Consider the following 11,420-nt stretch of genomic DNA (forward strand, 5'->3'; position numbering starts at 1 on the left):
TTCCTTGGTTGACTCTGCTCTTGTTTTTAAACCCAATTGTTTCTGTGGGTAAAGTCTCTGTGTAAAGACATACAGCAAGGCCATGGAGGATACACCACAAACAGATAAGCAGTTGCTACCTCTGTGGAGGGCAAGAGGCAATCAGGATTGAGGGAGAGAGCTGGTCAAAGGGTATTTTGGCCTTATCTGTAGAGTTTCTACTTTTCACAAAGAGATTGGATCATGTATTTATTACTTGTGAGATATAAAAACAAACAAATGAACTAGTTCAATACTAGGAAGCCTTCCCCAGACTTCCCAGGCAGATGGAGCTGTTTCCTGTTCTGGGATCGAATAGGATGCTCCCCTGTGTTATAGGAAATACTGTTTTATGTAATTTGTTGATGCCTTTCTCCATCTAGATGGGGGACCCCTTCAAAGGTACTAACTTTAACTTATGCTCCTGGTGCCTAGCAGAGTGCCTGACCCAGAGCAGATGCTCAGGGAGTGCTGAATCCAATGCCTTGCTTCTCTTGGTGGGCTCCCTCGAAAGCATTTGCTAAGGGACGGGCCCCATGCTAGTCCTAAAAAGCTGATTAGTTTTCACAATGTCCATGGAAGAATGTCTCTGGGAGTCTGAAATGTGGGTAGAGGAGTCTCTAGACTCTTGGACTGTGTCAACATAAGGACAGGGCTGGATTGCACACCAGCGCCATAGCCCGCCCTCCCCTCCCCCGCAGCTCAAGGCTGGGATCCAGTTCAATGCTCCAGTTTTGTCACTTGGAATTCTTCTAAAGCCACTGCCTCCTCAGCAGTTAATCTAAGAGCAACAGATATATCCTCAAACGTTGACCTTGTTGAGCCTGGGCCTGATGTATGTCTCTAAGATGGAGAAGCCAGCCCACAGAAACAAGCTGTCCCCATACAGTGTGGGCCAGGGAGGCGAGAGTTAGGGGACATTTAGACCTGCTCAGAGTGTCCCAGGCATGGAAGTAGGGGTTGTGCAACTTTCTGAGGGACTTCAAGTCATCTAGAATCTCAGTTTAATGGTCTGTAGCTTTTGCAATTTTCAAGAGAAATCTGAGCTCCCAGGTCATAGGCTCCTTCTTGGGTCATACCTACTGCCTTGGGCAAAAAGGCAAAGGAGTAGCCTTAATGCACCAACTGGATAGGGGCTAGAGAGTGAGTGGGGTGGCTCTTGAGTTGGTGAAGCATGTGCCATGTGGCGAGGGCAACCTTTTAGACTTGGATGTACAAGGTGAGGAGGCTGTAGAAGGGTCTGGATCAGTCTTTTTTTCCAAGAATGCTCCCAACCAGCCCCTGTCATCAACCTTGAATAGGATGGTGTTCCTGTGGTCTTAGGGCACTGAGACTAGGTACTTGGGCTCCTGAAGTAGGAATTCAGTGAGTAGCATTCCCCACCACACCCTCAGCCTACCAGTCTTTCCCTTTCCTCCCATCCAACCAAGTTCCCTCCCAGCTATCCACCGACAACCTCATCATGGGTTTCATAATTGTTAAAAGAACATTGGACCATGCCACACCCATTTAGACCTCAATGAAGAACACCTCCAGTAGGCCTGTCTCTTTGCAAGTAACTTTTATTTTTATTTACAACAGAATTGGTGGCTTTATTCCTCCATCTTTAGGAACAATTGGCATCAGCTGCCAGATGGAAAGTCTGCCGTGAAGTCAAACTCATTCTGCCCCAGCCACAGCTCCGGAAGCTCATTGGCCCGGTCCAGTCCCAGTTCCACCACCAGCGACATCAGCACCTCTTCATCCACCGGGTCTGAATCGATGATGGCAGGGCTCTGGGCACCGGCAGAAGGAGAGAGTGATCCCGCCCCCCCGGCCTGAGCCCCAAAGCCCCAGTTTGGCAGGGGCTCTGCCTCTCCGGGTTGGCCCGGAGTGGCAGCGGCCATCCCATGATACTGGCTATTTAGTTTCTGCAGCTGCATACTGGCCAGCAGGTGAGGGGCGGGGTGCAGGTTGAAGGGTGGGGGTTTAGTGGGAGGGGTGGCAGTAGGAGAGCTTATTGGAGATGGAGATCCCGAGGAACTAGTGGGAGCCCCACTGGCCTTGGTTCCATTCGAGGCTACCCCGGGGTAGTGCAGGATGGCCACCGCTTTGCGATCTTTCACCCCCAGGTTAGAGTAGGCCAGAGAGTTCATCTCTGGGTTGGCATTCTAGAAGACAGAGAAAGGCACAGCATGGTACCCCTGCTCTACATTTTGTTCCTCACCATTCATCAGGCCTCAGAAGTGTTTCGTCAGGGGCTAGTGGTGGGGAGGTAGCAAGAAGGCCCCCTAGAAAGGTAGGCTCCTTTCCTAGTTCAAGTTGGGCTCAAGTATTCTTTTGCCACTGTGGCTCCAAGCACTGTGTTCAGGTCTAAGTCTTCATTCTGGACACCCACCATCTTAAAGGAGTTCACTGCTTTCATCTCCTCTCGACTCTACCTTCAGCTCACCATTCTACAAAAGGGGTCTCATTTTCCCCCTCTGCTCAGTCTCACTTTAATCCATTGAGACAATGGAGTGATCTTTTCCAATTCTGCTTCTCTCTCTGCCATCTTTCAATACCCCTAGTGGGTTCCAAGTGACCATATTTAGGAAGAAGCCATTTTCATTCTCCCCTGAGAAAGCTCTGCTGTCTCCAGTCTACTAAAGGACACCAGATACCACAGCCAGGAGGACCTACCACGTGGCCCCAGACCACGTCATCTTTCCCACTCCAGTGTCTCCATCTGTAAAATGGCAAAAGTTACCTCCTTCACAGGTGAGGTGCCACCCTTGACATCAAGTGCAGGCCTCGACATAGTTGGCATTTCAGAGTCTTGGCAGAAGTTGGATAAATTGGTGGGAGGTGATGCTGCCAGCTGGAGCTGTTGTGCTGTATGTGAAGGAGAAGTGGTAATAAGGGCAAAGGCTTTATTGACCAAGAAAGTAATAGCAAAGCCGGATGCTGGGCCATTCCACACAGCTACAAGGCAAGGATGGTGATGGGTTAGAGCCAAGACCAGAGACTACCTGAGCAAAGGATCTCTGCTGGAACTTTTGCCTGAGGTGGGAAAGGTGCTTGATTTGGCCAGGTGCTGCCTGGACAGCCAGCTACCCACATCGCCAAGAGAGGACACACTTGACTATTTCCTCATGCAAGTGATGTCCATGCCACCAGTGCAGGGGGCACTCTTTCTGATTCCAAGGACAATAATGTCCCTGAGTACATAGCACACTCTCTCAACTGGCCGCTGGCACTCAGGCCAGAGAGCTGTGGACTCCATTGGAACTGGGAGAAAGTGGGAGGAGTCAGGGTGAGGACGACTAAAAAGCTGGTGGCTGCTACGCAGAGAAAGAAGAGGTCCCCACAGCAAATGTCATGAGGTCCAAAGTTCTGCCTTAGGCATGGTTTTGTGTGAGAGAATGGGGCTGATTATGGTAGTCTGGGGGTTCTGAAGCAGCCAGAGAGCAGCTAGGGATGTCTCAAGTTCCTCCACACTGCAAGTCCCCTCCAAGACAGCCCTGGTGACACTTGGCTTTCCCAGGACACCTGCTCTGAGCCCAGCCACACTCATTTGTAGTGGCAGGTGGATATAATTCTTCCCAGAGGGAAACTGAGGCACAGAGGTTCCATGGATTTCCCATCAGGTGGTGGTGGCTCTGGGAGTAGGATCCAGCACTCCTGTGCCCACATGCCTCATGTGACCACTGGCCAAGATATCATACCTAGAATGATTCAAATGGCTTCTGAAGAAATTATCCCCTAGTTCAAATGCCAAAGGAATAAGATAAGGAGATGAGGGGAAAAGAATCTCCCCAAACCAGAAAATATTTTAAAAAAATCTCTAAAAACTCTTGTTATTTTCCGAGAAGCTTTTTTTTTTTTAAGCCCCATATATTCTAGCCTTTATGATGAATTAGAGATGTAAAATTTTACATTTATACATGTCTCTTGGCCCAAAGAATCTTCAGGATCTTAAAGAGTCTATAATCTTTCCAGCAAGGTTAGAGTTCTCTGTGACACTTTCCTCCCCTCGGTGGTCATTAAGAAACTGCTCAGACACTTCTAGAAAGTGGCCACTTACTACCTCTCTCATCTTTGCATCACTTACTGGTAGGGGAGGGAGGCAAGAAAAATAGAAAAAGGAAGAAGGGGGAGAAACATGAGAAAACAATCAGTTGCTGGGTCCATCACCACTGCTTGATTGGAGTCCTGTTTCTTCTGTGAGGCAACCCGAAAATATTTCAAGCCAGTGACCACAAGACAAGGAATCTAATTCATGTCGTCTTCAAGAGCCCTGCACCTTCACTATCAAGCAATTTTCATGTCCTAAGAAAAATGTCTGGGGGGGGGGTGGCTGTCCATCTTTTCTTGTGTATATCCAGCTTTTCTTCTTTCTTTATGCTACCCGTTACCTGAACCATATATAAGGGGGGAAAAAAAACCCACAGGCAGCAAAAACAAAAGGAAACAGAAGTGGGGGTGGGGGGAGAAAGAAGAAAAACAGAGAGAGAGAAGGAGAAAAAAAGTATGTTCCTGGGGAAGACCATTTTACCACGTCTCCCCCTTCAGGCTGTTGCACTCCCTTAGGCAGGACGTTGTTTCCTTTCAGATCTGTTGCCTCCCATCGCCGCCTTCCCCTCCACCAGCCCTGACCCTCGACCTGGGTCTACGCTCGGTAGGTGCTCAGTAAGTATTGTTGAATCCGTTTAAAGAGGCAACCACATTTCGATCGGAATCCTTACCCTTGCTTCCCCGACTTTCTGTCTCCCCTCTGCCACCCAGCCAATTCGAAGACAAAACTTGGCAGCGAGGAAACGTCCCAGCTCACTCTCCAAGCCGCGAGCTGACCGCTGCGAAACGGCTGCGAGAGGCGGCTGGGCAACCCAGAGCAACAAGTGCCTCCTCGCCCGCCGGTGCCTCGCTGGCCCCGGCCACCAGTTCCCGGTCCCGCCGCCCGCTCTTCGTCACAGTTTCCCGTGGGCCAGAAGCCCCCTCCCGCCTAGATGGGGATGGGAAAGGGAGAAGAAGAAGAGAGAGGGCTAGAGACAGGTGGGGGGGGGGGCGCGTCTTTGACCTGTTGGGGGACCAAAAGTTAAAATGGCACCAACTGGATGGCTCCATTTCGATTGCTATTTTCTCACTCAGGAGAAATTTAAAAATCCAAACTACTGCGACTTGATTTGGATGCGATCTAACCAGGCTAGTCAATTTCACCACCTGAAAACTAAAGGCCCGCTGCTTGCGGACAGCTTGGCCGCCCTCCTCGCCACATCCCAGGTGGAGCCGCGGGAGCTGAGGGCGGCCGGGAGCATCCCCTGCACTGTGGGGAGCGAGCACCCGGGCCACCAGGGCCCCGAGCGTCAGTTCCCGCGAGTGCCGTATCAGGAACCGATAGTGGAGACGGGATGGACAGGCGGGGTCTCGGCCTCGCTGGCGAGTTTGGGGCCCCGCAGTGCTGCCGCGCGCGGAGATGCACTCCGGCGGCGCGGGCTGCGGCCACTCCCGCGCCTCACCAACACATGAGCGCCGGCTGAGCACCCGACGGGGCCGCGGGCTGAGCCTACCCCCGAGCCAAGTCGCCTGTGGTCAGTGCTATCACTCAGCTACGAGAATAGTGAGAGAGGTTCGGTAACTTGCCCAAGGTCACAGCGCTAGAAAGTGGCGAGCCGGGATTCGCAGCCAGATCTGTCTTCCTCCAAGTCCTGAGCTCGCTGAGGCTGGGACTCCGTGAGCGGCCCAGCCCAGCCACTGGCATTTATAGGCAGAGGGGTGTGTGCGTGTGGGGGCGTGTGTGGGGGCGTGAGTGTGGGGGAGAGCAGAGGTCGACTGGGCAGTAAAGGCAAGTTGCCCGAATTCGCTAACTTCCATCCCTCAATTCCGCTGAACTCGGCCGGAAAAGCCCCTCTCGCCTTCAGCCCCTGAAGGAAACCTGAGCTTTGTGCAGCCCTAGAGCCGGAGCGTCCAGATGCGGTCCGGGCGATTAGCAAAGTCGGTGGAAGCCAAGCCGGAGAAAGCGCGGGCGCGGGGAGAAAAGGTGCTGCTGTCTCCCGGGGAGAAGCGGGCGCTCGGCCCGGCTGGCCGGCAGACGCGCGCGCTGGCGAGCGAACCGGCACGCTGGCTGGAGGGCGGGCGGGTGGCGGCCCCTCCGCTCCCAGCAGAGCAGCTTCCAAACAGAAAAGAAGTCCCCCAGAGCCCCACAGCCAGCCGGGCCCCCGCTCTCTCCCCGCGCCCCCTCAGCTGGAGTCCCCGGCCCCGCCGCCCAGCCCAGCGCCCTGCCGGGCGGCCCGGCTTACCTCCGCGAAGCCGCCTGCCCTGGAGAGAGGGAAGCGCGGAGCCCGGTGAGCCGCGGGCGCAGCGGCGGAGCCCCCAGCCCCTAGCACGCACGCCGCCACCGCCGCCGCGAGCCGGTCGCGCTCAGTGCCACCCGACCCCGGGGAGCCTGGGAAAAGCCCGCACCGCCACGCCGCGCCGCGCCGCCGCCGCACCGCACCGTGCCGCGCCAAGCAGCCCCAGCCAGCGCCCGTGCCCGCCCGCCTGCCCGCCCGCAGCTTCGGCGCCTGACTCCGGGGCGGTGGCGGCCACCGCGCTCCCTTCCCGGCGCGAGGGAACCGGCTCTCAAGCCCCCATTGCTGCCCGGAGAGCCCTGACGCACACGCACACGGCAGCAGGCTGGCCTCGGCTAGGAATCCCAGGAAGGACAGACCCTTTCCCCCCCTTTTTTCTCTCCCCCCAATTTCCACGTCTTTATAACCGGCTCAGGGCATTATTAGCACATGTCCTGGCTCGTGGGCGAGTTGGTGGCAAAATCTGAACTGGATACTCACCCGAGGGCCAGAGCGGGTGCTGCGCCTTCTTCAGCCCTTTTTTTCCCCCTCGCCAGAAACTACCCCTCGCCGGCTGTCTGTGGGCGGGCAGCCGGGCGGAGCGAGCCTCCTCTCGGCAGCTCAGCGGTGCCCCTTCTGCAGCTATGCCGCTGGGACCATTTTATAGCGGCGGCTGGCGTGTGTGGCCCTTTAAAGGCGCTCGAGCTGGTGCAGTCACAGCGGATCGTGTGAAAGCGAAGGGCCGGCTGGGGAACGGAGTCCGAGCGGCCCCGCGGGTCTGCCGGCGCCGGGGACCGATCACGGCTCCCGGGGTGCAGCTGGCGGGCCCAGGCCGTGGTCGCCCCGAGCCCCGAGCCCCCGGCCGACGCCTGCGTTTCTAAAGCAGGAGGGGGCCCGGGCCCGGGGCACAATCTCTCCCCACCGCCCTGCATGGACTTGCCCAATAAATTCCACTTAGTAATTTCGCTGAGGCGAGGGAGAGCTGTTAGTGTCTGTTTTCTGACCTATATATAGAGGGTGGTCAGAGCGGGCTTCAGGGGGTTTGAAAGGAGAGTTATGGGCTCAGGAAATGACCCGGGGGAAGGGGACACACACGGGACGGGGCCCAAGCGGCACAATTTGGGTTTTGCGCAGGGCTTTCTAGGAGCCTGTCTGCCCGCTTTGGGCTGCACCATCTCCCTGGTTGAAGGGCTGAGGCTGAGGGGTCCCTTTCCCCTTAAAGTTGCCAGATTCCAGACAGAGCTTCATTGAAGCTGGCTGGCAGGAGTGATTTATTTTCCTCGAAGATCTGAGCTGGGATCAGTTTCAAGGGATTCTCTCCTGTGGGCTGAAGGAGGCTGGCAGGTTGCTTCGTGGCGATGGGTCAAGGATCGTGGGGCCAGGTACTGCTCACAAGGCACAGCCAAAAGGCCCAGAACAGAACACAGAGTAGGAAGAGCTTGCCTGGGGGCTCGCAGGGATTCCTCTTGCCTTCCCAGTATGCCAGGTTACTTTATGATCATTATATAATCATTCCCAAGTAAAAAGAACAACATTTTCTATTAGGAGCACATCTTTCTTGGGTTGGGATGTTATCTTACAAATCTTTTCGTTTAAGAGGTTCCAGTCTTCTCCTTCATTTTAGTTCGTGTTTCTCTCGCCTCTTACAGGAAGGTTACCAGGATTATTACCCTTCTAACCGAACTCCCCCCCTTCCCCTTTTTGGCCCCTTTCAGCAACAACTACTCCATTTACAGTGTTTATAAAACATGCTCCTTTTTAAAAGTCCTGATGTTAAGAAAAAAGGGGGGAGGGAATGTCATGAAGTCGTTTTCACTATGTATGTGTTCTGTCTTCTTAATTGGATTTGAAGACCTAAAGGTCTTTTCCTTTCCTTTTCTTTTTCTTTTTTTCTTTAGTACCCCAAAGTGCCCTGCATTTGCTCTTTGAACAAAGTTCTGTTTGTTGATGGACTGACCGGCTCACTGACGTAAAGATGGGGAGCAAACAGAGGGACAGATCAAGGCCCTTCTTTGGCGCCTGGAGGAAGCGGGGCTAGTGCTCTGGACGCCAGGTAAACTCATTCCCCAACCCCCAAAGCTACCATGCCTGTCTCCCCTCCCCTCACCCTGAGTCAACTCAAACCCCAGTAACAACCGCATCCCACACACCATCGTCTCACTTTCTCGCGTTGCACAAAGATCTTAGGTCGCGCCCAGTTTCTTTCTGATCAAAGGCGGCATCTGTCGGGACCCTAAAACCCTATGAAGTTTGCTTGTGAAATACACCCTCAAGCTATCTTGGTATTTGCCTGGCGTAAGCGACCCCGGGCTTTCGAATTGTGTTTTGCTAATTGGACCTCCAACCTACCCTTCACCTCAGTTCCTGCTCGGGAGCGAGTCTGGAAACCGCGGCAGCGTCTCCGCGGCAGGCTCCGGATCCGGGAGGTTCTGGATCCGCCCTCCATCTATTGGATGGCTCCCAGGTCAATTGTTAGAAAGAGGCATATGTTCATCTCGGCTTCTGGAGTGTCTCCGGAGCAGTTGCTCAACAGCCAGCCCCCTCCCCCATCCGGACCATTGAAGGGCAGAAAAAGGAGCGCCCTCCGCCACATTTCTCTATGCCCACATGCCAGAAAGGGTCTCCCCACTGGTGACTTCCTGTCATCTCCGCTGTCTACCTCCTGGGGAGCAGGATAGAAAAGGGTTTCGAGTACTCAGCTTTGGAGCACAAAAGCCACCCCTTTCCTTTAGGAGGGTACATGGAAGGGGAGGTTAGTTGCAGAGGCCGGGAGAGAGCAAAGGAGACGTTTGCATTTCTCTGCAAATATGCCCTGGATCACTGATTTCCCAGTCGGCTCCAGCCGAGCTCAGAGCTCTCCGCTGAACTCTTATCTTCAACTTGGCAACTAGACTGCGAGCTCGCATGCGGAGGAGAGGACAGGGATAATCACCCAGCAAGAACTTTCTGTGTGCCAGCATTGGACCTGGCCTGTTCGCATCCATTATCTCATTTAATTCCCACGCCCTGTGAGGTCGGGTTTACCAAAGGTGAGAAGGAGTCCCAGAGATTTGCCCAAGTTCACACAGTCAGGAGGCCAGGCATTTGAATCCAGGTTAAGCTAACTGCAGAATCCTCACCTTCACCCTTGCACCTTGTTGTTTGGCAAGGTAAAGGGACATCTAAAGTGTGGTCAAGAGTACAGGTTCAGGGGCCAGTCCGCCTGGGTTTAAATCCCTGTTCTGCTATTCACTAACTCTGTAATGAAGGCCCATAGCTTCATTCTTTAGGCCTCAGTTTTTCTCATGGGTTAAATGGGGATTATAATGGTAGCAACTATGAGGGCTTGTTGCAAGGATCAACGGAAAAGCTTAAGTTGATGCCTGCTATGTAGTAAGTTGTCCACAAATGCTGTACCTTCTGATTCTTTCCCTTTTGCCTCCTAGTCCTGCCTCAGCTTACATACTTCAGGTCCAATAATACTTGCTGACTGATAAATTTAAAAACCAGGCTGTGAAGGGATGGAAGAAGTCTATAAACACAGGCAGGGGAGGAAGAGGAAAATGCAGATTTCTTCTCAGAATCCCACTTTCCAGAGCCAAGGGCTATCTGAGTCTTATGACAGGAGTAAATTGAGGACCAATAAAAGATGATGACTTTTTACAGGACAGTCTGTACGCATAGAGTGGTCTCTAGAAACATATATTCAATAAGCGTGTAGAAAAGTTACAAAGCACATGTTACCATGTACCTTGCAGGATCTCAGTTCTCCCACCAGGGACGGAACCTGGGCCACAGCAGTGAAAGGCTGGAATCCTAACTACTAGGCAACCAGGGGACTCCCCAAAAAGCAAAAGTCTGTGTTCAAGAATGTTTTGAGCAGAACTGTTTGTAATAATGAAAAATGGAAAGCAATTTAAATGTCCATGGTGAGAGAGCATCCTTCAGTACCTTAACACTAAAAAAAAATCCTGATTTCAAAAAGTTTTATTCATGGGAAAATGTTCACAAAAAATATTAAATAAAAAAGCACTGGGTACAAAGTTGCATAAATATGATGCCAGGTTGCAAAGGACATGAAGAGCAGAAAATTAAATAGTCACTATGTTTCCAACCATGTATAAATATGGGCAATGAAGCAATGGTCAGGAAAACAAACCGACAGTGTCAGTGGTAGGATTGTGAGATATTTCCCCCCCTCTTTTCTCTGTTATGCAATATGTTTATATTATTCTTATAATTAAATACAAGTTTATAGTTAATGGGCTGCATAAACAGTGTGCTTCTACTATGGTTAAAATTATTTGTGCATAGAAAAAATATTGGAAGAAAATATACCAAAATGAGGACTTCCCTGGAGGTCCAGTGGTTAAGATTCTGTGCTTCCAATGCAGGGGACATGGGTTTGATCCCTGTCTGGGAACTAAGATCCCACACACTGCAGGGAGAGGCCCCCCAAAAAAAGTATCTAAAGGAAAAATAAACTGGAAACAAAACAAAATACCACATTGTTAGTAGTGATTAAAATTGAGTGGTGGGATTATGCATGATATTTCTAAAATTTTTTTTCTGCCATAAGATTATATTATTTTCTCCCATAATTTGAAAATCTTCATAAGTTTAAAAGTGCATAATCAGTACAGTCTCACTGGTGTTAAAAGTATGGCTGTAAATTGAAAAAAATGGGAAGGAAATATATTAAAATATTAAGTTTTTATATTAAGTGGTAAAGGATTATGGGTAATTTCTCCTTTTTTCTTGATTTTTCTGTAATGTGATTTTATTACTTTTATAATTAAAATAAAATGAATATGTACAAATGGCATAGGATCCAATTTTTGTTTAAAATGTGTATATATATGTGTGTGTGTGTGTATGTGCATGTGCATAAAGTAATAATAAAATACTCCAAAATGTGGTTGTCTCTGGGTGGTGGGGTTATGGGGTGATTTATGTTTTCTCTCTCTTTCTTTAAAAACTATACTATATTGATGTATAGTTAATTTACATTGTGTTGGTTTCAGGCACACTGTTTTCTCTTTTATACACGATTTTGTCATTTTCCAATTAAAAAAAAAATCTCTCATGTATTATTTTTTAATTGTTAAAAATACAAAAAAGAATTCAATACTGAAG

General features: G+C 51.1%; 1 protein-coding gene and 1 long non-coding RNA gene across 12 annotated transcripts; one reads left to right on the top strand and one right to left on the bottom strand.

Annotated features, from left to right (window-relative positions):
* Window positions 1-1,562: 1,562 nt before the first annotated feature.
* On the bottom strand, window positions 1,563-6,943 carry CITED1 (Cbp/p300 interacting transactivator with ED-rich tail 1). Of its 11 annotated transcripts, none has more exons than XM_086388914.1 (4): window positions 6,635-6,717; window positions 6,276-6,294; window positions 2,747-2,871; window positions 1,563-2,168 (listed from the first exon to the last, which is right to left on the bottom strand). In XM_086388914.1, exons 3-4 carry the CDS (start codon window positions 2,804-2,806, stop codon window positions 1,641-1,643), a joined length of 588 nt encoding a protein of 195 aa, XP_086245040.1. In that variant the 5' UTR covers window positions 2,807-2,871; window positions 6,276-6,294; window positions 6,635-6,717; the 3' UTR covers window positions 1,563-1,640. The 11 variants fall into 11 exon arrangements, with proteins under 11 accessions (XP_086245040.1, XP_086245035.1, XP_086245044.1 ...); XM_086388909.1 differs by having other exon boundaries at window positions 5,620-6,294; window positions 6,635-6,698; XM_086388918.1 differs by having other exon boundaries at window positions 6,641-6,696.
* A 1,260-nt stretch (window positions 6,944-8,203) lies between these two features.
* LOC147340620 (uncharacterized) lies at window positions 8,204-11,107 on the top strand. The gene is made up of 2 exons (XR_015159510.1): window positions 8,204-8,358; window positions 10,043-11,107. It is a non-coding gene; the product is annotated as an uncharacterized LOC147340620 (long non-coding RNA).
* Window positions 11,108-11,420: the final 313 nt, after the last annotated feature.

Source organism: Bos grunniens, chromosome X (assembly GCF_055505025.1).
Source record: "Bos grunniens cultivar Pamir isolate PY7600 chromosome X, Bosgru_T2T1.0, whole genome shotgun sequence".
NCBI classification, from domain to species: domain Eukaryota; kingdom Metazoa; phylum Chordata; class Mammalia; order Artiodactyla; family Bovidae; genus Bos; species Bos grunniens.

Excerpts from the sequence above, each read along its gene's own strand:
- CITED1 (XM_086388909.1), bottom strand. The coding sequence starts at position 5,737 with ATGCCAGTGGCTGGGCTGGGCCGCTCACGGAGTCCCAGCCTCAGCGAG. Across the intron at positions 2,872-5,619 it reads TTCTAGCGCTGTGACCTTGG|CACAACAGCTCCAGCTGGCA; the intron begins GCAAGTTACCGA and ends CTTCACATACAG. Across the intron at positions 2,169-2,746 it reads GCACCTCACCTGTGAAGGAG|AATGCCAACCCAGAGATGAA; the intron begins GTAACTTTTGCC and ends TCTGTCTTCTAG.